Source organism: Eschscholzia californica, unplaced genomic scaffold, assembly GCF_041429995.1.
Source record: "Eschscholzia californica isolate CP2 unplaced genomic scaffold, dmEscCali1.0.p SCAF_4, whole genome shotgun sequence".
NCBI classification, from domain to species: domain Eukaryota; kingdom Viridiplantae; phylum Streptophyta; class Magnoliopsida; order Ranunculales; family Papaveraceae; genus Eschscholzia; species Eschscholzia californica.
The window spans coordinates 14,158,180-14,184,718 of record NW_028238461.1 but is presented as its reverse complement, the minus strand read 5'-3'; the positions used below and the strand labels follow the sequence as shown (position 1 = coordinate 14,184,718).

The 26,539-nt window shown below is 34.4% G+C and overlaps 3 protein-coding genes across 5 annotated transcripts; all 3 read left to right on the top strand.

The window, feature by feature from the left end:
• Window positions 1-6,363: 6,363 nt before the first annotated feature.
• Window positions 6,364-9,096, top strand: LOC147542967 (protein NRT1/ PTR FAMILY 2.11-like). Its single transcript, XM_086632958.1, has 4 exons — window positions 6,364-6,696; window positions 6,939-7,156; window positions 7,289-7,854; window positions 8,081-9,096. The coding sequence occupies exons 1-4, from the start codon at window positions 6,585-6,587 to the stop codon at window positions 8,997-8,999; spliced, it is 1,815 nt and encodes a 604-aa protein (XP_086489084.1). The 5' UTR covers window positions 6,364-6,584; the 3' UTR covers window positions 9,000-9,096.
• A 2,256-nt stretch (window positions 9,097-11,352) lies between these two features.
• Window positions 11,353-17,870, top strand: LOC147542966 (protein NRT1/ PTR FAMILY 2.11-like). Of its 2 annotated transcripts, none has more exons than XM_086632956.1 (4): window positions 11,353-12,971; window positions 13,059-13,276; window positions 15,490-16,049; window positions 16,829-17,870. In XM_086632956.1, exons 1-4 carry the CDS (start codon window positions 12,863-12,865, stop codon window positions 17,745-17,747), a joined length of 1,806 nt encoding a protein of 601 aa, XP_086489082.1. In that variant the 5' UTR covers window positions 11,353-12,862; the 3' UTR covers window positions 17,748-17,870. The 2 variants fall into 2 exon arrangements, with proteins under 2 accessions (XP_086489082.1, XP_086489083.1); XM_086632957.1 differs by having other exon boundaries at window positions 12,786-12,971; window positions 13,059-14,593; window positions 15,101-16,049.
• A 4,425-nt stretch (window positions 17,871-22,295) lies between these two features.
• Window positions 22,296-26,001, top strand: LOC147542965 (uncharacterized). Of its 2 annotated transcripts, none has more exons than XM_086673629.1 (3): window positions 22,296-23,429; window positions 23,517-23,578; window positions 25,337-26,001. In XM_086673629.1, the coding sequence occupies exons 1-3, from the start codon at window positions 22,493-22,495 to the stop codon at window positions 25,556-25,558; spliced, it is 1,221 nt and encodes a 406-aa protein (XP_086529755.1). In that variant the 5' UTR covers window positions 22,296-22,492; the 3' UTR covers window positions 25,559-26,001. The 2 variants fall into 2 exon arrangements, with proteins under 2 accessions (XP_086529755.1, XP_086529756.1); XM_086673630.1 differs by lacking the exon at window positions 25,337-26,001 and adding an exon at window positions 25,137-25,215.
• Window positions 26,002-26,539: the final 538 nt, after the last annotated feature.

Sequence of the window (26,539 nt, the reverse complement as noted above, 5' to 3'; positions counted from 1 at the left end):
TATCTTTGAGTCAATTCCGATCTAATCTAATCTATACCCCTAACCAAACTGTATTTGCCAAACAAAAGCACCTTTGTTGTTTCTTTACTACAAATAAGGTCCCACAGTGTCAACAGTTGGTAGCCCAAGTGGTTTCAAGGTGTTGACATGAACTCCAGAAAGCCCTGGAGGTCCCAGATTCGAATCCCAGAGAAGGTGGGATTTTTGGTTATTTGAATTGGAATTATTAGAGTATAAATAATGTAATTGGGCTTTAGGCCATCGTTTGGTTGGGTGACAGACCCGATCTTATTAGAGTTTGAATGAGCGGTTATCAAGCTTAATGTCAAATGTAATGACTATGGGTGTATCGTAGTAGTCAATTTTCACAATGGTGGAAGTCGGAAAGAACACTCTCACATGTAAATGGTTGACTGGTCCCCAATAATCTCTTTTCTAAATCATGATATTAGGAAGACATATGGTACAGGGAGAATACTCTTCAGTATTTGGAGGGCCACTTTAATTTTTTTTTTTTTTTTGTTACAAATGGCTACTTTAATGTAATTGGTCCACGTAATTTTGAGGATTATTTTGACATATACCCAACCCCATGTTTGCAACAACAAAAAAAAAACCATGTGTCAATGCCAGTATGCCACATCTTGTTCCTCTTTACTAATAATTATTCTTTGACTAACCCCACTATCATAATTTTCATCTTCGATTCGGTTCATCGGCCATCACCACTACCATTTCTATCATTCTCTTTTGCTACTGAGCACCATCATTGGCATCATCTTCATTTACACAAGTCCTATAAATCTTATATAGTTCACCCGTGGATGGTTAAAGTAGCAGTAGGCAGTCCAAGCTCAAAACAATCAAGGCAGACGCTTTGAGCCCCAATTGTGACTTAAGCTTAATGCTTTAGATTTTTATATTAGTTGTCCAATAATAATAATAATATAAACGGTTTTACTCCATGCCTTGAGTTGTGGCCATTGATTTTAGATTATGTGTAACAAGTCAAATGTTCAATTCCTCCCATGGCTCCATAAGTACTTTAAAACAAATCCTAAGCATTGTAAGGCTATGATTTTCAATGTCGCTTGGGGCTTACCAAATGTTTGGGTCGGCCCTGTAATGGTGGTGGAAGAAAGTGGTGGTCTATGAAGATGGTGGTGCTCGTTGACAGTGGTGATCGATAGTGAAGGGCATAATTTGAGTTACAATTGTCGATTTTTAAAAAAAAATTGTTGACATCAAAAAGGATAATCTCGCCATCGATCGCATGTACTATTGACACAAACGCCAATTAACCGAAATTAGCGAAAAAATACAATTGAGAATCTAATTCAAACATACTTGGAGATATAAGGTGAATGTCTAATATTACAAAATAGTTGGGGGTTTTCTTTTGCCGCGGTTTTGGGGAATAAAAAAAATCTCTAGAGAACAACGACAATGACCGACTGAGATTGACTTTTTTATTTCTATTTGTTGCTATAGAGCTTCCAATTTTAAGAGTTAAAAAAAATTAAATTTTTAGAACATCACACTAAAAATTTTAGAAAGGACTTTTATAAACTTAAACAAAATCTTTGTTAGGTCTAAACCCTAAACTCCTTCCAAGGGTTTCTTCTTTTCTTCATCTTCTTCTCTAACGCTTAGTTTTTTTTTCCAATTATTAAACCCTAAAAATACGGAGAACAAACCTAATATATCTAGAAGTAATGAAAAATATATTTTAGGGCTCAAATTTAACTGATTTGTAGGATTTAGAATGTGTCTACCTCTCTTGGGGAGGATTAATGGATGAGGAGACTTGTTTTGGACGTCCGATGCAAAATGTATTAAGATCTTCATGAGATTTTGCTTGATGGTTTATAGGGTTTAGAATATTTTTTTCCCTCTTTATCTCTTTAACTTTGTTTTTGATTTCAGAGGAGTAAGGGTAGTAAAGATTGGAGATTTAGAAAAGATAAGTAAGAGAAGTTATGGAGAAGGAAGAACAAAAAGTTTGGCTAGAAGCCATGGAGGATATGAGATGGATGAGTTTTTCTCTAAAGAAGAAGAAAGAGGAGGGGAAAAAACTTAAACAACTAAAATTTTTACTCAAAGTTAATTTTGTAAATTATAAATTTTCTCTGTATTCCCAATAGGAAAACACGTCCTGGAGATTTTGAAAAGAAACATGGATTCCCTTGAGATTTTTCTTTATTCTCCCAGGTTGCGGCCTTATTTTTTTACCTCGCCTAGATTTTGAATAAATTCTAAGAGTATCCCAAATGCAAGACTCAAGAAAAACTCTAAAAATCTTATGGATCAAGTGTGACTCTCTAAATGGTCTCTTTCCTATTTGGTAATTTAGAGATACTCTATTGGAAAGCTTTCTCCAATGTAACACTCAAGAAAAATTCTAAAAACCTATATTTTGGTGTAAAATCAAGAGAATTACTGCCTCTACAACTTTAAATCGAGAAAAAGTGATACATATGTAGTTGGCATCCTAAGTGGAAACCTTTGAAAACTACCATTGTTTTTGACACCATAAACAAGGAAATTAGTTAAGGGAAAATGCAATTAAACTAAAAAAAACGTTATTATGATTTAATCAAAGATTACTTTATAAACTCTTTTCAACTAAATAAACTCTGATATGTCTCTTAAAATAGTTTCTTTCCACAAATTATTATGAAATAACGGTTAGATAAAACTGTTCGAACGAAAAAACCATGTACATGAAGATATCAAGTTAAAAGTAAATGCAATTGTTAAGTATCATAGATAACTAAAAGGGTATGTGGGTATATAGATCAAAATAATGTTCAAAAAAGGTTTATGATCAAATCTTCCCAAAATATGGATATTTAGTCTTTTTACATTATAGACATAATAACCCATTCTTTATGAAATAACTACCGTCCATGCCCCTCCTACAAAAATCGCGGGATTTTTAATTTTTCAGGGTGAATTTGGAAACTACATCTAACGTATAAATCCGAAATTGATTTTTCTCTCTCTTCTAACCGTTTTGGAAAGCAAATCTATTTCTAAATCGATTCAAAACAAAAATCTTAACCAAATCAGCTTTCTCTCTCTTTACAGATTTGGAAACCAAATCAATTTTCTCTCTCTTACTATGTAATTTTTTTCGATTCAAATCAATTTTCTCTCACTTAACTTTCAGATTTGGAAATAGAATATTTTCTTGAATCAATTAAGCGTGATTTGGGGATTAATATACAGAACGTATATATCACTTTCTCTCACTTAACTTCCAGATTTAGAAATAGTAAATTTTTTTGTAAACATTACAACAGCATTTATTTTAATTTTTACTGATACATAAATACACATCGAATACATATTATGAAACAAATACGTAAATTATGTGTTATTTATGACGAAGAAACCATCATTTGTCATGTATACAACGTAATTTATCATATGTATGTGTCATGTTCAATAAATTACACATAATTTCTTTTACATTACACATCGTTTACATTCTGTTACAAAAAAAAAAATACAAAATCTTCTCTGGTTCAAAAATGGTGTCCATCCATGTACTCTCCATTTATAGTCTTGATTAGGACACACAACAGTTACACTATATGTCGAAGAGCTAATCCAAATGCTTTTGCACCACCAGGAAACAACTGACCAACTTTAGTAAATATTTTATCCCAGCCATCCGATTTTATTTTCGTTGACTTACTTTGATTTGATGATTCTGTTTGAAATTCCATCTGTTATATCAAATCTACACACATAAATACACATACGTTAAACAAAAAATCATATATTGTATTATAAATTACATGTACAGTTCCGTAAATTATGTACAATGTTTGTCAAATTTTAACAATATTTGAAGGGTTTGAGTGGTTTGGTAAGCTTAACAAGACTACTGTTTTGGGTGAAAAGTACGCGTAATGGTAAATAAATCTACATAATTTATGTGCACTTATACAATGTTTTATAATTTATTACAAATTATATATAATGTATAACAAATTACGCGTATTTTACACTCTCTTATAAAAGCATGGTAAGGAAGATGTTTGCGTAATGTACTAGAAAGTATGCAAATTTACTGTAAATTACCTATAATTTATTTCAAATTACATGAGATTTGGTAGTGAAGCGAAGTTGTTCTACTAATGAAATGAGTACTGAGATTTGGTAGTGAAGCGAAGTTGTTCTACTAATGAAATGAGTACTATTTTGGGTTTAAAGTACGCGTAATTTTCAATAAATTACCCATAATTTATAAACATTAATATAATATTTTTGATTCCTGATAAAGTATGGATAATTTGTTACAAAATACATATATTATGTTTTCTGTTATAAAATCATCATACGGAAGATGTGTGAGTAATTTACTATAAATTATTAGAATTTACCAGAAACGACATGTAATGTAGTTTCTTTTATGAGGAACCGTACGGAAAAACGCCGGTTTCATAAATCTGTATGGATTGAAAATGAGATCTGAAGAACAAATGTGAATATCATTAAGCTTAAACAACAATCTAAAGATATATGATATGATGATTGATTGCAATAATAACATACTCGATTTGAAGGATTCAGAAAATAAAATAAACATCAAACATTCGAAAAATAATGACTTAGTAAACAAATCTTTGAAACTTTTACTCAAAATCATATATGATCAACTTTAGGGAGAGAGAATCTGTTATTATAAACTAAAACAGAATATAAAAACTTATAAAACAGGAGAAAATTGACTTCAATAATGTGATTTACCTGATTAACGATGAAGAAGATGATTTCAGCAGCTTGATTTTTTTTATGAAGAAGATGATTTCGGCAGCTCTAATGAATATGAAACGATGAAGAAGATGATTTCAGCAGCTATAATGAATATGAAATAATGTTTCTGATTTAATGGAGGATTTCCAGAAGATTAAGATGTAGAAAGAGAAAAAAAACCATTATTTTGGTTTCGGTTACAGATTTATAATGAAGATCATGGTTTCTTTGTTTAGAAACGTGATTGGAGAGAGAAATTGGGATATAAAAACGGAAAAGATATTTGCTGAATTAGAAGATAAATGTGTTGTTATATTTAAGGAAGGTTAGTTTAGGTATTAAGATTTATCAAGTATTCTAGGGGATTTGTGTTTTCTCTTTAGATGTATCCAAATGGACTAGATGTCTATTTGTATTAATAATTTGGTTTTTAAACCCTTTATGGGATTAGAGAGGATTAAAAGTGTTTTTAGGGACTGTTTTTTGGGCCATATACCAAAAAATTCTAACTAAAAGTCACTTACTATTAATTGTTTTTTCCATAATTAATTTCCCTCCTAGTTTGTTATGCAGAAAACAATTGAAATTTTAAAAAGGAATCAACTTAAGACGCCAACTAGATCTGGATTACCTTTTCCAAATTTACAGTTGTAAATGTTGCATTTCTCTAAAATTAATTGATTTGCTCATATGACACTTATTTAGAGATCCTCAAGAGGACATTCTAAATTTAGAGTGTCCTCTTGACGATCTCTAGAACAACTACTGCCACCTTATTTTAGAGATCCAAGCTAAGTGCTGCATTGGAGATGGATTTTGAAGAGGAACACTAAAAAATTTATGTGGCGCTCTAAAATTTTGAGTTTAAGTGTTGAATAGGAGATAATCTAATCTGGTCCTTAACTTTTTTCTTTTGTTGAGGATCTGGTCCTAACTTGGAACACTAATCTTTTATTTGACCTTCGTATTTTTATTTTTATTTTTGATGAACTTTGACCTTTATATTTTGACAAGAGGAAGAGAGAGTAGGGTGACTCACTCTCTCTCAGTAGTGTCACACCTCTCTTATTACAGAAGAAAGAGAGAATGCTCTCTCTTCTTAACAATTATTTAGTTTTGTTCCATAAAAAGATAAGGTAACAATATCATTAAGATTTTTAGAGTGAAAAAAATAATATAACTATCAAATTTGTCATTAAGTTTTATTTAAATCTAGATAGAAGAATGATATAAAAAAATGGAGCAAGTTATCCAACTTTAGGTTATTATTCATCTGTAATTAGAAAATGAAAACTTTATTCATGAATGATTATCTTTTGAAAGAAAAACTAAATAGCATTCTAGATATCATTCTATTTCTTCCTACAAAATCTCTATTAGTTATCTGGTTCAACTTATATTAAATGCTTAATCTTGTGGCTTCCAATTATAAATGCCACCCTTTATTCCTTTCTCTACATATCTCTTAAATTGGTAAAATAATATCACAGCATCCTAAAATTGATTTATAATCTCTAATATATCTACATGTTAAAAGTCATGTCAATCCAATCACATTTTTATTGGGTGTAAATTCTCTCTTATCAAAGTTACACAAGAATGTTATGAGATTCTAATGAGTGGGCAGGCATCATTTTCACTGGCTCCAATTCAATTATTGGGTAACTTTTGTTCACCTTTTTCTCCTTTCACCTTTTTCCTCTTTATATAAACAAGGATAAGGTATTAGTGAATTACAAAGAAGAGGAGAGATCTAGAGAGAGAGAAAGAAAGTTGGTGAGAGAGAGAGAGAGAGAGAGAGAACCCACATCTAAAAGATGGAGAAAGAAGTAAAGAACCAGAAAATTGTAGAAATGGGAGAAGATCTTGACGAAGAACCTAAGAAGATTATCAAATATAGAGGTGTTAAAGCCATGCCTTTCATCCTTGGTAAGTGAAACTTGGGTAAACAAATAACTGTGGACGGAACTATGTGTAGACCAGTCCATTATAGCTTAGCTACATCTTATTATTTCAAATTACTACCCGCTAATGTGAACCTAACGCGTTTAGATTTGTTTTTGTTTTAAAGAGAATAAAATATTGTCTAGACAAAAAGATTTTGAAAGTTGAGATTAGCTTGTAATTTGACAAACAATTGCTATATTAAGTATTATTTGGGGATAATGTAGGGAACGAGACATTTGAGAAGCTTGGAACAATAGGGACTACATCAAACTTAATGGTGTATTTGACAACGGTTTTCAACTTACAAAGTGTCAATGCTGCGAACCTTGTAAATGTTTATAGTGGTACTTCAAATGTTGCTCCTTTGCTCGGGGCTTTTCTGTCTGATACCTACTTTGGCCGTTACAAGACTCTGTTGGGTGCTACCATCTCTTCTTTCCTCGTAATTTTCTCTATCTAAACTCTTAACTTTAGCTTTCAGCGATTTTTTTTTTCTTTTTCTCAATAGAGTTTAGCTAAAAATTAGGTCTAATAATATGAGATTGTGAAATTAAAGGATTATATTTTATTTCAGGGGATGCTAGTGATAACACTGACAGCAGCCATCTCTAAATTGCACCCTCCACATTGCTCAACTGCAACTAAAGAAACTTCAGCTTGCATAGAACCTACACCTTGGCAATTCACCTTTTTAATAGTTGGATTCGGGTTTTTAATCATCGGTGCGGGTGGAATCCGACCCTGTAACTTAGCATTCGGAGCGGATCAATTTAACCCGGAAACAGAATCAGGGAAGAGAGGGATACAGAGTTTCTTCAATTGGTACTATTTCACTTTCACTTTTGCTATGATGACTGCAGTAACACTCATTGTGTATGCGCAAACATCAGTGGGATGGGCCGTGGGCCTTGGTATTCCTGCACTTCTTATGCTCTTATCATTTGTGCTATTCTTGGCTGGTACAAAATTGTATGTCAGAGTCAAACCTCAAGGAAGCCCGATAACGGGTATCATTCAAGTTCTAGTTGCTGCCACCAAAAAGCGAGGATTGAAGCTACCTGAAAATCCTGAATTTTCGCTCTTCAGTTACTATCCACCTAAGTCCATCAATTCTAAGCTTCCATTCACTTCTCAATTCAGGTAAATTGTTTAAAATATTCATCCGACATATTCAATGTTGGCAACTATTCTGGCTCAATGTAGGCCATAGTATGTGGCAGGACAGGATTTAGAGAGAGGAAATGTTGTGCTATCGCTTTCTAAATTCTTTCGGACCACATACCCTAGCCGGGATTAAGTCGGTTAGTGGCCTGACAGAGTCCCATTTTTCTTTATATTAACCATGTGTATGACTCAAACCATGCAGTTTCCTTGACAAGGCAGCAATAATAACAGAACATGACAAGATAAAACCAGATGGATCACCGGAAAATCCATGGAGACTTGCTGGAGTTCAACAAATAGAAGAAGTAAAATGTATCATAAGAGTACTCCCCATATGGGCCTCTGGTATCATATACTATGTAGTCATAGTCCAAGCCCATACTTATGCAGTAATTCAAGCTCTTCAATCCGATCGTCACGTTGGTAAAACCAAGTTCCAAATCCCAGCAGCAACTTATATTGTATTTGGAATGTTAGGTCTTTCATTATGGATAGCAATGTACGATCGACTCATCGTTCCTAAGATTCGAAAAATCACGAGAAAAGAAGGTGGTATCACATTACTTCAAAGAGTGGGTATTGGATTAGTTCTCTCGTTTATAACGATGATAATCGCAGGTATAGTTGAAGGAAAACGGAGAGAATTCGCCCTTACCAAACCGGCCCTTGGACTAGCACCAAGTGGAGGAGCTATCTCTTCTTTTTCTGCATTTTGGTTAGTTCCTCAATTAATTCTTTCAGGTGTTATTGAAGCTTTTGGCTCAATAGGACAAGTTGAATTTTATTATAAACAATTTCCTGAAAATATGAGAAGTATTGCTGGATCTTTCTTCTATTTAACCATTGCTGGAGCTAATTATCTAAGTGGGTTTCTAAACTCCATTGTTCATCGAACAACCGAAGGTTCGTCGACAGGAAATTGGTTAGCAGAGGATCTTAACAAAGGAAGATTGGATTATTTTTATTATATGATTGCTGGATTAGGAGTTTTGAACTTTGGGTATTTCTTAATTTGTGCTAGTTGGTACAAGTATAAAGAAAGTATAAGTGAAAGTGATACTACAGAGATGTCATTTGAGCCAAAGAAATTAGATAAGTGTGATGAGGAACATCTAGCTTGAAATTAGGTTTACTTACAAGAGGATTAACAATGTTGTATATTTTATTTGGAGTTGTTATGAAAAATTTACATAATTACATGTTTCGTTTACTCTTTAACTACAATATCATAGTATTTTGGTAGCTTTGGGTTCATGTACAAAATCTTTGACAAAATTCTCGACTTAATAACTCATTTTCATTAAAAGAAAAAAGTCGATCAAAATTTTTCAAAATTTGACTTTGATCTGGACCGTTCTTTTAGAATTTTGTCAATAGTCTTGTCAAAGTTCTTTGTACACGTAGCATTTCCCTTATGATTTTTGTTTTTTAAAGAACAAAATAAGTGGTATAATCACACTTATACAACAATTCTCTTTTGCCAGTCTTATGTCTCATGGGTGCCTCTAAAGGCGCCCCAACATTTTGTTCTTATCCTTCCCTTCTCTTGGCACTCTCCGTGGACAAATCAAGGGCACTTGGACTGGCATGAGTCCGTGATATCCAAGCCCAGCAGAGATTAGGCCCAGTCTGTGTGCCTTCAGACTACTCCTAACCGAAGAATGAAGGGAGGCCCAAGAGTAAAAAGGAGGGACGTGACACACCGATGGCTGATTTGGGTTGGAAAATACTGCTTATTTCTCCTTATATGTCAATTTAACCTTCCATTGTTCACCGAAGAACCAAAGGTTCGTCGACAGGAAATTGGTTAGCAGGGGATCTTAACAAGGGGAGATTAGATTATTTTTATTATATGATTGCTGGATTAAGAATATTAAATTTGGGGTATTTCTTAGTTTGTGCTAGTTGGTTTAAGTATAAAGGTAGTATAAGTGAAAGTGATACAATAGATATGGCCATTGATACAAAAGTAATTATATGATGAGAAATATTTGGCTTGAAATTAGGTTACTCAAAAGAGAATTGACAAAGAAAACTTTGGATCATATCCTTTGTTTGTGGTGTTTATGGATTTACATTTTTCTTTTCTCATGCACATTGTAATATTTCCATGCTTTTGGTTCTATGAGTTTTGTTGTTGTCTTGAAGAAAAACATATAGTTTTCTATTTCTATAAAACTTAATGTTTTAACTAGTTAACTAAAAACTTATGTATATCGTTAACGACTCAACTAAAGGAGTTTATAGATTTTCACAAAGATTTTAGATTAATTAAACTTGAAAAGTTTGGTAAGCTCAATTTAGAGTATGGGATCGCGAACCCACCATAAAAGGACAACGTGTACGTCAAGAAAAGTATAGAATCTATATAATAAGGGTAGAGGGTATCTTTCCCCCTCCCAATGACCAAGATTTAATCTCTCATGTTTATCTCTAATAGTTGGGATTCACTTTCTTAAAGTTTGAGGGTTCAGATTTGATTAAAATTCATTCAAGGGTTGAGATTATAAGACAGTGCATCTTTTCAAATATCTCATTTTTTTTTTAAGAATATCCATATTATTATTGTAGGCACCCTATTTACATATAGATCCCTTAAACTTTAGCCTTTGAGGGTGTCTATAGCTGCAATGTGGGGCGCGTTAGATCAACCACAATTATCTTAAACCCAACCTCACGTAACGCATCTGATAGAACTGTCCGTGCCTGACGGGCATGGGTTATACCCTCGTCTAGTAACATATTGGGTCGGACTAGGGTCAGGTGCTCATAGGTAAATTGAGAATAGAGCTTTGTTTGGTCAGCCGAATAGAAAAAAGAAGTACATGTCCAACAATCGGATTTAGTCAGATAGGGTATAATCAAATAATATGACGCACATAGTCCATTCGTACCCAGTTGTTTCCTCAAATCGGAACGCGATTCATGTCTCTTAAAGTCCTCTTCATTATTGTTTTTCTAAAAATTCTTACTTATCGTGTGCAAATCAGGATTATTGTTAGGACCTAAAATGTATTATCATCTCACCGTCGTCATCATATAACACACATCTATGTAAAGTACCACTAAATTTTTTACGTTTTTGTATTCGAAGTTGACAACTTACTGACATCGCTTCTTTTTATATCGATGCAATAGAAAATGGTATCCACGAAAAAAAGAAGTTGTATCTTTTTTCCAAAAATGAAAAAGATGTGCCTAAATCCAACCAAACATTTAAACAGCAAAAGCTTATATATGCACCATTGAGAAAGAGGGACCCTCAACCATTAATACTCCTCACAAAATGCTAAAACCCATAAAATCTACTAGGACAGAAAACCCTAGCTAGGCTGTGTAATGGACCAGTACTTATCAATGTCCCCATGTCGGTATAGAAATCTAATGTTTTTGTTTTGGTGTGTGTGGTTCAAGTTCAACTTTATGAACATGCACTACTACTACTAGTACAAATCATGATAATCTTTTGGGTTCATCTAAGTCATCAAAATTAATGGACAGAAAGTGGCAGTCTTATATCTTCACTTACATATAAAAGTTTTCTAAGGCACAAAACTGACCTAGAAAATCAAACAATAGGTGGTAAGACAATGGATTAGATGGAGTCACGAGTTGATGGTCGTTAGAATCATAATATTGTATGATTGTGTATCTTGTGACACTGACAGATCCTCAGACGATTTGTGGATCTTGTATAGAAAGAGGGCTCTTGGCGTGTGTTAGCTTTCCACGTCATTTGGCTTTGTTTAAGCTTTCTTTAGAGTTCGGGAGGACCGTGCTTGTTGAGTTGGTTGTTCTTTCTCTTTTCTAGACCTTAGTCCAGGTCAGTGCTTAGGTTGGGAAATCTAGAGTCGATTCCACCTTCCCATGCCTTGAAGCAAGACGCATAAGAAACTCATACTAACCTCAGTTTTGGACTTAGGTGGCAGATTCGCCTCCCTAGCGACTTAAATTCGGATCAACCCTCTTGTTTCTCAGTCGCTCTGTTGACTTCTTGACTTGGTCAAAACTAACTATTAGTTGGCTCGGCAGATAAGGGTCTACATTCTGTTCACTACTTAATGAATAGATTGAACGAGATTAGTTTGCCCTGATCCTTTATAACCCGTTAGGCAACTCAAATGGGATTATCTTTTAGAAGGTTATTGATCTTTACTCGACATGTTTGCGAGACAAGATAGAACTAAGTACTTTGAGCATTTCTGACCTATCAAGCTGTGTATATACCAATGTTATGTGTTTGTGAATTCGACTTTACTTTTGGCAAAAAATTGTGTATTTTATATGTGCATTTTTAATATGCATGAATGGGTATTTCGTATCTTCATCTAGATGAGCTCAAATACATGGGATACCTTAGGTGCTTTTTTACCCATTGATTAGTTATAATCTGACCTCACCTCATTTGATCATATGTCAAGTTTTGAGGTAGGCTACCTTTATCTTCTTATTCAAACAAATTTCTTTTGTACCTTGAGGGTTTGTTGTTTTGTAATTTTGTTTTGAGAATCATGACAATAGTATGATTCCCTACCCATACAATTCAATAACTTAGGAGTTTGTTCTTTCTCGAGTATAACGTAACCCATACGTTAACTAAACCAATATATAAAAGTTGAGCATTTCTGATCTTTCAAACTGCATATCGGTGTATCGTCGGTCTCACTTTGACCCGTAAATTATTCTTTTACATATAATGGAGTAAATGGCTAGTAGCTAGTGCATCTTCATGTCTCCATCTTGGAATGAAATTTCTCCTCATTGGTGTACTTGTTTCACTTTGCTACTAACTCAATTATTTGCTTCCTAACTCTCTTTACAACTTGTGATTTTAGTGATCTCTCTCTCTCTCTCACACAAACACACACACACATATCTATATATACCACACACACTAAATTAACAGTGAAACAAAGATAAGGCAAGTATCATTGAGAGAGAGAGAGAGAGAGAAAGGGTAGCTAGAGTACAAGCCCCACCCAAGATGGAGAAGAAGGAAGTAGAGAACCACAAAGGTGAAGAAATGGAAGCAAATTTTGAAGAGCCAAAGAAAATCAACTATAGAGGTGTTAAAGTCATGCCCTTTATACTTGGTAAGTAGTACTACTATTGTGCATCTTTTAGAGAGATAGAAAGAGAGAATTATTTAATTAAAAGTTGTTAATGATGTGAATATATAGGTAATGAAACTTTTGAGAAGCTTGGGACAATAGGGACTTCATCAAATTTACTAGTTTATCTGACAACAGTCTTCAACATGAAGAGTGTTTCAGCTGCCACTCTTATGAATGTCTTCACTGGCACTACTAATCTTGCTCCTCTCTTTGGAGCTTTTCTCTCTGATGCCTTCTTTGGTCGTTACATCACTTTAGGTGTTGCTTCCATCTCCTCCTTTCTGGTAATCTCCTCTCTTTCCCTCTCTATCTTCTACACCTTCACTCATATTGAGATTTTAAAAAAACAGTATAAAAGAATAAAAAATTATATTTGATTCGAAGGATAAAATTAACCACGTGCCGAAGGTCGATGTGGTTGGCTCCTATTGGTCAAGTCATGCGTCTCTCTCTACATAGCCAACCACTAGGGGTTAGACATATCAACAATCGGCCTGTGATCCGATCCAAAATTTCAAACAAATAACATTTCTCATTCAAAATTTGCTTCGGTCTGTGCTCAACTCTAATTGGTCAGTTCATTTCTCACTCTACGTAGCCAACCTATAGGAGCTGACCACATCAACATTCGTCTTGTAATCGGTCTCAAATTTTAGACCAAATAACATTTCTCATAAAAAATTATTATCAAAATAAATGTCACATGAGCTTCTAAGTGTAGTTATTTTAAGCATATCATAACCAATTTTTGACACTAATACCCTTTTGTTTTGAATCAATCTACACGAAGAAGATTTTATATAACAACCGTGGCATGCGATCGATATCAAACTTCTAATAAAAATAGACTTTCAAACTTTTCCCAAATATATAAGATGGGGCGTCTTTAAAACTTCCCATCCTATTTTGCTTTAGATTGGGTGATGGAAGTGCATGTGGTTGTTACAAAGTAATGTGTCTGTATGATCCAATAGATCTTTTATATATTTTTCACATACAAAAGGACAAGGGAACTCTCAATAATTGATAAAAGTCCAAAAATTTCATATCATTTCAGTTGGACTAGGAAATTATTGATGTTGGAAAAAAAATGCATCTCCCTGGAGTCAAGTAATAGATCAATGATCCAAGATTTTTAGATTTTGTTTAACATTTTATTTTTACAAATAAAAAAAATTGAAAAATGATAAAAGAGACTACAAAAGTAGACTCATTTCATATTTAAATGGGAACCAATCGTCTATCAAGAGTGAAAAAGTTCATCAAGAGAAAAAAAAAGTGCCTTGACTCGAGAATGGAGATCGTTAATTTCGTGTCAAGTTTGGAGTATGCTTTAACTTGTAAACTCTTGTAGCATTTCTGATAAAATTTTACTAATATAAATGAGTTATATGTGAAAAAATATCCTTTTCATTTACTTTTATTATGATCAATTCCAAGAAAAAGACTACACTAATATCCGTTTTAGCCTGTAACAATCACTTATTTTATGTATAGACTAAAATGTAAAGACTTAATTTTTATTTAGCCCCCTACTTTGTAGCCAGCTTCTTTTATGACCCCTTATTTTCTGTAAATTCAAATATGACCCATTTTTTGAAGTAAATGTCCTAACTGCTCTTTCTATATTTATTTTTTTCAAAATAACATCAAAAAGAAAACTTCAATTCCACCTCATTTCCCTCTCCCCGACACATATCTCTCCACGTCACCTCTCTCTCCAGCTCACCCCTCTCTCTCTCTCTCCAACTAACCTCTCTTCTCCGACGAAGGTCGCCGGCCTGAAAATTTTCCGGCTGACGGCCTTCATAAAAAAAAAACACTCATCTCTCTCCCTAGAAACTCCGACGAAGGGGTCATCCTTCGTCGGAGATCTGGTATGTTCTTCAAGAGACCGGATCTGGTCTGTTCTATAGAGGGAGAGAGATGAGTGTTTTTTTTTTATGAAGGTCGCCGGTCGGAAAATTTTCTGGCCGTATTTTCCGGCCGGCTACCTTCGTCGGAGAAGAGAGATGAGTTGGAGAGAGAGAGAGAGGTGAGTTGGAGAGAGAGAGAGAGGTGACGTGGAGAGATATTTGTGGAGAGAGGGAAATGATGTGGAATTGAAGTTTTCTTTTTTATTTTGAAAAAGTAAATATAGAAAGGTCAGTTAAGACATTTACTTCAAAAAAATGGGCCATATTTGAATTTACAGAAAATAGGATTCAACTCAAATGTAAATAAATGACTTTGTTGTCTATTTTATCGCTAGACGAGTCAGGTGTGTTCAGAAAAAGTTAGGTTTTGATTGAATCAATTTGAACCCATCATTCCAAAAGAGTGAGACAAAAGAACATTCTAAAATCTAGCTCCAGTGGGTTTGGGATACCTTAAACTATTTTATGTGGAAGATTTAAAGGATTACCTAAAGTATGTTTTTCTGAATCTTTTTAAAATATGTTCCTCATTTTCATATAACATGACCGAAGTTGGTGCCTTTAAAATTTCTTATTTTCAGGGAATGTTGGTGCTAACTCTAACAGCAGCCATCTCCAAATTACATCCTCCACAATGTGGAACCAAAGACACCTCAGTCTGTGTTGAACCTACACCATGGCAATTTGCTTTTCTGTTATTCGGGTTCGGGTTCTTAATCATCGGTGCGGGTGGGATTCGGCCTTGTAATCTAGCATTCGGAGCGGATCAATTCAACCCAGAAACCGAATCAGGGAAGAGAGGGATACAAAGTTTCTTCAATTGGTATTATTTCACCTTCACTTTTGCTATGATGGTCTCAGTGACATTCATTGTGTATGTGCAAACAAGTATTAGTTGGGCTATAGGACTTGCCATTCCTACATTTCTTATGTTTTTATCATTCACTGTCTTCTTCGTCGGTACGAGAATGTATGTTATAGTAAAGCCCGAAGGAAGCCCGTTAACGGGTATTGCCCAAGTCCTAGTTGCTGCAACCAAGAAGCGACGATTGAAGCTACCAGAGAACACCGAATTCTCGCTCTTCAATTATCATCCTCCAAAGTCTATCAATTCTAGACTTCCTTTCTCTGATCAATTCAGGTAACTAGAAAACCTAGTAGTTTTGTTTGTGTTTCTAAATATACGTTCAATTTACTAGATATTCCCATTAGCAATTTGTGCGCGTACGAACCTCATTTGAGAGGCATGGTTGGCGTTTCGTGTCAGAATGGTTTTGCCACAAACTCACGAGAAAGAATGGGTATCTAGCAACCAAGAATATAAGGTCAAGATCCTCTCCACTCATTGCCAATTGGTTTTGAGTTGGATGCCCACAAACTTAACATGGTATCAGAGCTAGGCCCACACGTGATAGGCTTAAAAGCCACACGTGCTTCACGTCTCCCAAAGAAATACACTTGTTAGGCTCAAAGAACGCCACACGTGAGGGGGCGTGTGAGAATAATCCAACATGAGAGAATGGATATCTAGCAACCAAGAATATATGGTCAAGGTCCTCTCCACTCATTGCCAATTGGTTTTGAGTTGGATGACCACAAACTTAACATTTACCTTTCATGTGAGATGTTTGTATTTAGAGACGTGTCAGAATGGTGCGCCTCACAATCAGTCTACTAACGGGTCAGGCCAGCTAGCCCAAATCATATGTTCAGAGTCAGCCTCTATGAGTATAGTCCCACATGGACAAAGGATGCTCCAAGAACCAAAAAAATAAAATATCTAAGTCTTTTGCCTCGTTTTGCGAATTGGTTTTGTGTTGGATGTCTACAAACTTAGGCTTTAAATAGAAGTCCAACGAGGTTGAAGAATTGAGACCTTATTGCCATAGTTGCCTAGCTAAATGACATGAAATAATGCAGGTTTCTTGACAAAGCAGCAATAGTAACCGAAGATGACAAGATCAAACCAGATGGATCACCTGCAAATCCATGGAGACTTTGTGGAATTCAACAGATAGAAGAAGTAAAATGTGTAATTAGAATACTACCCGTATGGGCTTCAGGTATAATATACTACGTAGTCGTAGTTCAAGCTCACACTTATGCAGTTCTTCAAGCTCTTCAATCGGATCGACGTCTTCCCAAAACCAACTTCCAAATCCCTGCAGCTTCTTATATTGTATTTGGAATGTTAGGTCTTACATTATGGATACCCATTTATGATCAAATCATTGTTCCTAGACTTCGAAAAATAACAAAAAAAGATGGTGGAATTTCACTACTTCAAAGAATGGGTATTGGGTTAGTTCTCTCCATTATAACAATGATAGTTGCTGGTTTAATTGAAGAACACCGAAGAATTTTCGCGCTTACAAAACCGACACTTGGACGGGCACCAAGTGGTGGATTAATCTCTTCTTTATCAGGGTTTTGGCTTATACCTCAACTTCTTCTTACTGGTTTAGTTGAAGCTTTTAACTCAATAGGACAAGTTGAGTTTTATTATAAACAGTTTCCTGAAAATATGAGAAGTATTGCTGGATCATTCTTCTTTTTAACTATTGCTGGAGGTAATTATCTAAGTGGGTTTCTTATCTCCATTGTTCATCATACAACCGAAGGTTCGTCGACAGGAAATTGGTTAGCAGAGGATCTTAACAAAGGAAGATTAGATTATTTTTATTATATGATTGCTGGGTTAGGAGTTTTGAACTTTGGGTATTTCTTAGTTTGTGCTAAATGGTATAGATATAAAGGTACCACCACTAATGGTGGTGGTGATACTATTGAGATGGTGATGGAAACAAAGAAAGGAGATGATGAGAAAATTCTTTTTTGAGATTAGGTTATTACTCAAGTGCAATTGAGAATGTTTAGTAGTTTCTTTTTTGCTTCATATAGGTGATATGGAAAATTTGCATGTAATTTCATCACTCAATAAAAGTATATAAATTAGATGAAATCGTGTATAGTATATATTGTATATTAATATGATAAATGATAGAGAAAGATATAAAAGTAGACTTACCACTGACCTAAATAAGAATAAACCTTCTATCGGGAGTTAAAAAATCTATCAAGAGAGAGAAATAATTCGAAAATGGAGATTGTTTGATTTCATTTAGGTATGCAGTAGACTTTTACTTAGCCACTTCTAATATGCTCTAAAACACCAAATTTTGTACTTGCTCAAGAAAGCAAAATTGCAAATAATAGAAGTACTAAAATGAAACTAAATATTTTGGAGTAATAATTGTTCTTCCATTAATTTCCACATACATGTTTACACAGAAATATAAGAAAAGCATCTGTCACAAATTTTGCATTGGAAGTGCTCTGTGGCGGTAAGGATAGAGCCATAAACAATTTGAGTTTTTCTCTCTACTTCTGGACTCTCTACGTCCTACCAGTAAAACAAAATTTAACCAATAGTCAGGCAGACAATCATTTAATTCTATGATAATCTTATGTCGAAAGACACCGTCCTAGTGAGTGGTCATATGTAGTCTTCTAATGTCTTAGAGCTAAATTTTTTGGTGTGAAATTAGATCAGAAATTCAGAATGACAGATTTCATGTCATTTTCTATCTCTTGATGAGCATGAGTGAAATCCGACCATCTAATCAGAATTCACACCATATTCGCCCTAAAAGTTGGGCATCCCGAGCACCGAAAAATAAAAAATATCCCATATTCTTGTTGAAGCTTGGAATGGTCCTAAGTCAATCATCTATGTTCTTCCATCCTCCTCCACTCACAGATGATACTTCCCTATCCAGATTCCAGACTCCAAGAGTCAGAGGGGGTGAGTTCACTTAGTAAGTCCATTTCCAACCCATCACTCTGACACCAAAATCTTCTCCACACCAGTACCATTATCAGTTGGATTGTTCTATAGGCGCTTAGGTTACTGCTCTATTCTCCTGCCACAACTAAAAAATTTGAGAGATATATGGTTCATGCGTAAATGGGACGCTTTGAAGATATGTATCTCTACCGAATGTTATTCTAACAGACAGTTATATAGATTTGTATAGTTTGTCAAGAAATTTGTTAGCTTAATTGTAAATGAGAGAAGAAGCTACAAATGCACACCTACCTAAACCTAAATAGAAATTGAAGAATGCCATTAAAAAAAAAAAGAGAGAAATTTGACATGAAAATGAAAACTGGTTATTTCATTCAAGTCAGAAACAGATTTTGACTTTTATAGTCTTCTTGCATTGCTCTAACTTAACATTAATGATAAATTATACTAATGCTTTTACAATTTTATTAAAAAATTACAACCAAAAATGCAAATGTACATGTGCACTTCAAACTCCTAAAAAGAAACAGTACTAGTGTTTTTAATTGGAATATTGTAGTATATTTATGATGAATAAGTGGTACAAATGCCATTTTTCTTTGTGACAAATGCTATTCTCTGTCTAGGGACCAGTGGTCTCTCACTTCATCACTTTTGTCACTCCTCAATAACTACATTGCCACAGGAACTTGGGCAACAACCCCACACCTAATGCCATTTTCTAGGTTCTTCCTTTTGTCATTGTTGTTTTGTTCACCATCACCTTACCCTACCAAATTTTGTTCCACAGAATTAAAAGCCACACATGGCCAATGAGCCAATCTTCTAACCTAAAAATCTAAGGTTTGTCCATCACCTTACCCTGCCAAACTTTGTTCCACAGACTTAAAAGCCACACATGGCCAATGAGCCAATCTTCTAACCTAAAAATCAAGGTTTGTCCCATAGGAATTGTAAGTCTGAGTTTTGGGAGGGTTTTCTTTTTTAAGGATAGTTTTGGGAAGGTTTGTCCCATTGAAATTGAAGTGAGTTTTGGGGTTTGTAGTTCATTGGAATTGAAGTCGAAGTCTCTATTTCCTGACTGACTGATAACATAGATAATCACTTTTTGACATCAACAAAAAAAATTATTTATACTCTAGAAATAATTTTTCAGACCAGATTGAATTAATTTTAAAAATCTTAAAACATCTATTTTCACCAAACCAATTCTCATTCTCTTCCATTTCATCACTTCCACTTCATCTCTCTCTCTCACCATCTCACGCTTCTTTTCTGGTAAAAAGTCGTTGGTCGAGCGACAACCTACGACCGTCGCCCAATTTTATTTTTATTTTTTCTTGTTCTTCCTTCTAAAAACCATTGATTTTAGCCTAACTTGGATGTAAATTCTAGATCTGCCACTAGTAATAGAGCATGATAAGAATATCATATTATGAAACCTGCAAATGACATACTATTAAGATATATCGATCTTAAAAGAATAATATTGTAGAGTCTGGTGTCGCTCAAGAGAATAACTATAGTGTGAGTTATATAAACGACCTCGAGCTTAATACATGTAAAAGAGATTTTGTATTCGCGGACAGTACCGGCCCTGACTTTTGGGGGGCCCTACGCGAAGGTATCAAAGGGATCCCTACACTTGAAGTCGAAAAAATAATGTTATGACTTAGTCTCTTAAATTTCCTATTAATTAGGTTGTTTAAAGTAGATTTTTGCACAAACTTTGTTATCTGGTATCTACATATTTTTCCTTTAGTGCCTCTTTTTAAAAGAAAACATTTAACAAAACAATAATGTTAGTCGTAGGAGTCAAACCCTTAACCTTAGGCTCACTAATCAACTACTCTACCAACTCTACTACTCAAACAATTTTGATATATTTTTATACATAAAAATACATATAATAATATTATCTATGTCTATATAACGTTATATAATTGGGAGCCCCCTAAATTTGGGGACCCTAGACGACTGCCTGAGTCGCCGAGGCCCAGGGCCGGCCCCGTTCGCGGAGCATTGGTCCAAAACATGATCTTGCACAATAGTAACCATCTCCTTCATACCTTGATAGGTGTTGGATTTTTACAAATAACACTAAGGAGTTTTTCTGTCACGCACCTCTAAACATGTGTTAAGATATAAATGGTATTTTCTTTTTATAATAAAAAGAATATTGAAATCAATACTATCGCAATTAAACTATGATCCATTCATGTTTCTGATTACTAAATTCAAAGCCAAAAACTAAGGAACTTATTTTTTTTTGTTGAACTAATTAGGGAACTTCTTTCATAAAAAAAAAACTAAGGAACTTACTATCAATGAGATAAGAAACACCATGTTTAAGGGCATCCCCATTTTCTTTTAATAGTAGTAGAAATTAAAAATAATTATATAGGTATATGCATGGTATTTTCTAGTTAGAGTTGTACTTGGATCGTTTGTTTTTTTTTGTTTGAGAGTAGTGGGGTTGTGTTTTAGTTTGGTTGAAGTGGAAAAGGTCCTACAATCAAATCTTTCGACTACGATCTACATTAATCGTTATAAGGCATTGATACATTATGAAGATGTGATAAATACAATAACCGTCTAATTTAAACTATTAACGAAAGAGGTCTAAACCCCGATAAATTTATCACATTGTTTATTATATCTATTGACTAAATTACATGAGATAAATTTTATGAGAAACTGCTTTCAGCAAGACTCGATTTCACGATCTCATGAGCTTAAGAGGGGTTGTCTAAGTTCAAAAAAAAACGAGGGGTTGTCCAACCACTAAAGAAAAGAGTGGTGGACACTTACCCAACTAATGTCCATTGTTATTACCCTCTTCACATAGTTCTTCTTCTTTAATCCTCTCTCATTTTCTTATCTATTTATTTTCACTTGTTTGTTTCTAAATATATCGTCTTATCTATAAATTATCATTGTAATTTGTCTAACTTTAATAGTTATCATATTTTCAACCGATATCAATTAGTTATCATACTGTAATGAAAAATTTGGTTAAACTCCCCTAAAAGTTTTAGACTTTGGTTAAAAAGAATCAATCAACTTTTCGTAATCTTCAGCTCCCTGAGTATTTTTTAATTTGCAACATCTTGCGACAGCTTTGCAACGCCTTGCAACAACTGCTTTGCAACCGTTTTGGAGCGTCTTGCAACACCTTACAACATCTTTGCAACCCCATGCGACATCTTTGTAAAAAAATATTGGGTTCTTAACCAAACAAAATAAAAATATTTAAGTTTTAACAAAAAAATTCAAAATTTGAGTTTTTAACAAAATAAAACTATAACTTGTTTTTCGAACAAATTTTTTTTTTTAATTGGGTATTCGGCCCCATTTCCTGTAATTTAAAAAATTATTTCACACCAGAAATTGCCTCCTCCAGAATTAATAATGTGAATCGATATTTTCGTTCCTACCATTTTAACTTGTGATCGCCTGTTTTGAAATAAAATTCTCGCCTCGCTCTTGATTTAATATACATCTATAATACTTTACAACGTATCGATAAACTTTTCTTTAGTAAATTGTTATGCTTACAAATTTATTTGGTTTGAGTATATAACTTCACTCTCCCTAGAAATGTATATCTTGGATCCCCCATTGACCATGTCCCACTATCTTCTCCATTATTGTTACCTTATTATTCTCCCAACACAATTGTAACTATCCATCTTTTTCTTCTTCTCTTTCTTTGAGGAATTTTTACAAACACTTCATCTTATTATATAATTTTGTTTCTACAAATTTGTACAATAATGGAATCTTCAAAAAGCTCAGTGGGAAGTAAGAGTAGTACTGGTTATAATGATAATTACCAGCTTCAATCTTACCAAGATAATGATGAAATTGCTGAAGTTCTTAGATCTTCATGGATTCGTCGCTTAAATTTAAGACCCATTTCTCAAACTGTTATAAACAAGGATGATCAATCTTCAATTATGCCAATAACTACTGTGAATTCTACTTCTAACACTATCTCTACTGATGAATCTAAAACCCTAACACCAATTAGTGATGGTGGTTCAGCTCTCTTCTTTCGTCAACTTCTTAAGACCCATAAAGAAAAACCCACTTCAGAAACAGATCAGAAAAGCTTTTCCTTTCCTGGGTTTGGGCCATTTCAGATTAGAACTGGTAAAAATCTTGTTAATCCTGATAAAGTCCCAAGCTTGGGAAATGGTGATAATGATGTTGATGATCATGATGATAATTCAGATTCTCAAGTGGGAAAAAGGAATTCTGGAATTGGAGATCTGGGTCAAGATTCAAATTGGAAATTGAATTATAATGGATATTCAAATTCTTCTTCTCAAAGTTTGAAAGAGAAAGCTCAGAAAGGAGAAGAACAAGATATGAAGAAAAATTCCTTTCAAGAAAACTGGTTTTATAAGAACCTGGACCAGAAACCTAGATTAAATGATGAAGTTCTGATTTCTAATGAGAATAAGAATCTGGGTTATCTTCAAGAGAAGAAGAAGGTTTGTGATGATGATCAACAAAGAAATCCAGTTTCACCATTTTTTCGATATTGGTCTACATCAAAGAAGAGTGAATGCTTTATGAACCCATCTTTGAAAGCTTTTGGTGAAGAAGATGAAAAGCAATTTCATAAAGATGATCATTTTTCTGATGAACAATGGATTAAGTATAATAGACTTTCTCATGGAATCAACTCATCTTCAACAATTGGAGGTTATGTTAATTCTTTATTTTGTTATCTTAATTGCATAAAGTTAATTTGGGATTAACTAAATGTTGTTTGTTTTTATACTTTAACAGGAATCACTTGTCATGAGAGTTATAATAATGGTGATGGTAATGGTGCTGGTAGAATCTTCAGGGTACGAGATCTTACTATCGTCTTCATTCTTCAATTTGTTTTTCAATTCTTGCATTTCAATGAATTAAATTTCAAAATATTTCCATTTCGATGCCTACCGAAATTTAACTACTTTTTCTTAACAATGCCCGATCAAGGAAATATTTACATTCCCATGCCTACCGAAATCTCCACCAAAACAGGAATTTCATTCCTTGCTGCAAATTAGAGTATGCCAATTGTGTTGAATTGCGAAGGTTGTGTGTTGATAATCTATACGTTCTTAAGCTTTGGTGTAGTAACACGTAAAGATAGTATTCAACCATAATAGACACATAACTTTGGTACTAATTCAGTATATTGTTTGGAAAAAACCCATAATAGATAGACGGGTTTCTGGGAATACACGATCGAGTACATAGATATTGAGTTTCATCCAACGAAACCCTCTGCGTTTTGTGCACAAGTGAAGAAATGGGCGAAATTTTGAACTTACGAAGACTTTCATATAGTTAGGACAGATGCATTATTTTTCGAAGATTATGCTATAAGTTTTCTTGCTGTCCCACCTTACTTATACTTCTGTAAGGCTTAAACAACTAAAATCTTGGCTTACACATGATGGGTTTGTGTGATAAATAGGACCGACATAGCATCGAAAAATATAGAATATTAGAGCTCATGTAGTTTTTTCCAAATGAACTTAGTTGGGTTGAGTAGTCATTTCTTTACTAATCAATGATCTTTAGTTGGCGTAAATGATTAGAAATAAGTATTAGGATTGTTATAATAAAGAACAAGAAAACCAGTAATTTTTTTTTGTTGAAAGAAGAAAACCAGTAATTGAAATAAACTATCCCCCACAAACAAAAGCACCACAAACAAAAGCAATTACGTGGTTTGGGTATAAAACCTAGTGCGGAGTGAACATTTGCACGACCTGATGAAAAATGACACAATGGTTTGACTATGTATAGAGAACTAGGTTACAGAGATTTCTCAAGAGCATTTGAGTATAGTACGCACGAAATCTAGCACTCTGCGCTTTCATGATCTATCCTGAACCCGAAAAACGAGAACTCCTCCCCATACATTAATTGTTGAAAGTGCCTTTAATATGGGTCAATGTCTAACCCGGTTTGCAACCCGATAAACCAATACATTGTCCGAAACCTATTTATTTATGTTTGCCCTAGTCTTATAAGGAGTTGTTATCAGTGTCAAGGGTGTATCCTATTTACAGGTGTTGGGGATAGAGTTAGAGGCAGCTGAGTCCTAGGGTTTCAGTGAGCTACAAACAATGAAACTCTTGAGAAATGTTTGTAATCTTGTTCTTCTTTCGTGGTGAAAATCATCGCGCCATAGCTCGCTGTGGAGTAGGTCTCACCACCGAACCACGTGAATCTCTTGGTTTGCTTGTTCTTCGTCAAAATATTGAAAACCACCCTTATAGACTAACGCAACAAAATGTAAATGGGTCGGATGACGTAAATTTGTTGGGTCAAAATTTCAGTCGCAGCTTCGTGCCCGGAACCCGTCCATGATTAGATAACTTAGAGACCGCAGTTCTGTAATAACAGGACAATGCTGTACTCAACCGAGTTGAAATACATGATTGAAAACCACCCTCATAGACTAACGCAACAAAATGTAAATGGGTCGGATAACCTAAAAACTATGCTACGCTCATCAACTTAAGGTGCTTCAGATACTAATATCATTCGATTATTTGTTATACTTTTTAATGATTTCCCTCTTTAATTTGTTCGAATGTTAACAGGACAATGCTGTACTCAACCGAGTTGAAATACATGAGTCTACTACTTATCCAAATGAAATCGGCGAATCACACTCTTCTTTATCGAAAATGAACAGCTCTCAAAGAGCTGAAATGGTATCATCCATCTTTCAAGCTTGTAGAACTGGCACTAGAAAACGGATACCCGACGATGAAAAGTTTGTTTCCATGAAGTCCAGGAAGCTCGATAACGAAGATAAGTAGCTCCTGAAGTCTTCGTGTAGAATGTCTATGCTTGAGGATGAAGATATCATTTGCTGCTGCTTTTTTTCTTCCCATCTTCAACTGTACTAGTTTGAGGATCCAATTCTGATATATGACCTAACCTGTAGAAGCTTCCTTAATGGTTCTTTAGGCTTGCTGATGGGGTTAGCATACTCTCTAACTACCTTATACTTGTACTCATTGAGCCAATTTATTTTGGCATCAAGAAACAAACTTGTACCGAAATGCCCCATGTCCGAAATATGGGCACAAGATTGTCACGACAATTTACAGACGAGACTAACAACCAACAAAGTCTCTGTAAATCGAACTGGTACGTGCTCACACCCATATTTGGGACACACGGTGTTACATGTACAAACTACAAAGTAACTATGTATTTCAGTTCTCGTGTCCTTTTATGTATAATTCGTATTTTGGAACCCTGGGCCTAAGTAGTGACCCGAAGGCTTGCCAAGATGATACAGAGAAAGAAATTGTCTGATTGCGAGCCACAACCTAAATCGGGATATGGTATTTTGAAAGATGACTTGCTTGATGTCAAGTATAATAGCCCAACAGAGTGTCCAACATTACTAAGCATGAATTTGTAGCCTTAGGATTTAAGAAATTTCAAACGTAAATCAAATATCACGGTTACTGATTCAACTGAGACACGAAGTAAGACATTTCACTGGAACATATGCACGTAGAATCTTCCATCTTAAAATCATTAGGAATATTTCAAGAAGTCATGGAGAATATGTCAAAATGTTCAACCAAGTTAACTACTCTTTTTAAGTTGGGAATTCGATTATCATTAGAGAATCTCCTTCAAAAATCTCCTCTTCTAAACATCTTTTAACTTCTAAACCTATATTCACACAGTCACATGGAAGTATAAACAATTTAATACCATTATAACCCCCAAAATATGCTTCTTTGTGTTATAGAGATAGTGCAAAATCAGTAAGCATAAAG

What these genes read in the sequence shown, in the direction of transcription:
- LOC147542967 (XM_086632958.1), top strand. Translation starts at nt 6,585, where the DNA reads ATGGAGAAAGAAGTAAAGAACCAGAAAATTGTAGAAATGGGAGAAGAT. An exon ending in CTACCATCTCTTCTTTCCTC is followed by an intron (nt 7,157 to 7,288) that starts GTAATTTTCTCT and finishes ATTTTATTTCAG; the next exon opens with GGGATGCTAGTGATAACACT. An exon ending in CCATTCACTTCTCAATTCAG is followed by an intron (nt 7,855 to 8,080) that starts GTAAATTGTTTA and finishes CAAACCATGCAG; the next exon opens with TTTCCTTGACAAGGCAGCAA.
- LOC147542966 (XM_086632956.1), top strand. Translation starts at nt 12,863, where the DNA reads ATGGAGAAGAAGGAAGTAGAGAACCACAAAGGTGAAGAAATGGAAGCA. An exon ending in AGTCATGCCCTTTATACTTG is followed by an intron (nt 12,972 to 13,058) that starts GTAAGTAGTACT and finishes GTGAATATATAG; the next exon opens with GTAATGAAACTTTTGAGAAG. An exon ending in CTTCCATCTCCTCCTTTCTG is followed by an intron (nt 13,277 to 15,489) that starts GTAATCTCCTCT and finishes TCTTATTTTCAG; the next exon opens with GGAATGTTGGTGCTAACTCT.
- LOC147542965 (XM_086673629.1), top strand. Translation starts at nt 22,493, where the DNA reads ATGGAATCTTCAAAAAGCTCAGTGGGAAGTAAGAGTAGTACTGGTTAT. An exon ending in CTCATCTTCAACAATTGGAG is followed by an intron (nt 23,430 to 23,516) that starts GTTATGTTAATT and finishes ATACTTTAACAG; the next exon opens with GAATCACTTGTCATGAGAGT. An exon ending in GTGCTGGTAGAATCTTCAGG is followed by an intron (nt 23,579 to 25,336) that starts GTACGAGATCTT and finishes GAATGTTAACAG; the next exon opens with GACAATGCTGTACTCAACCG.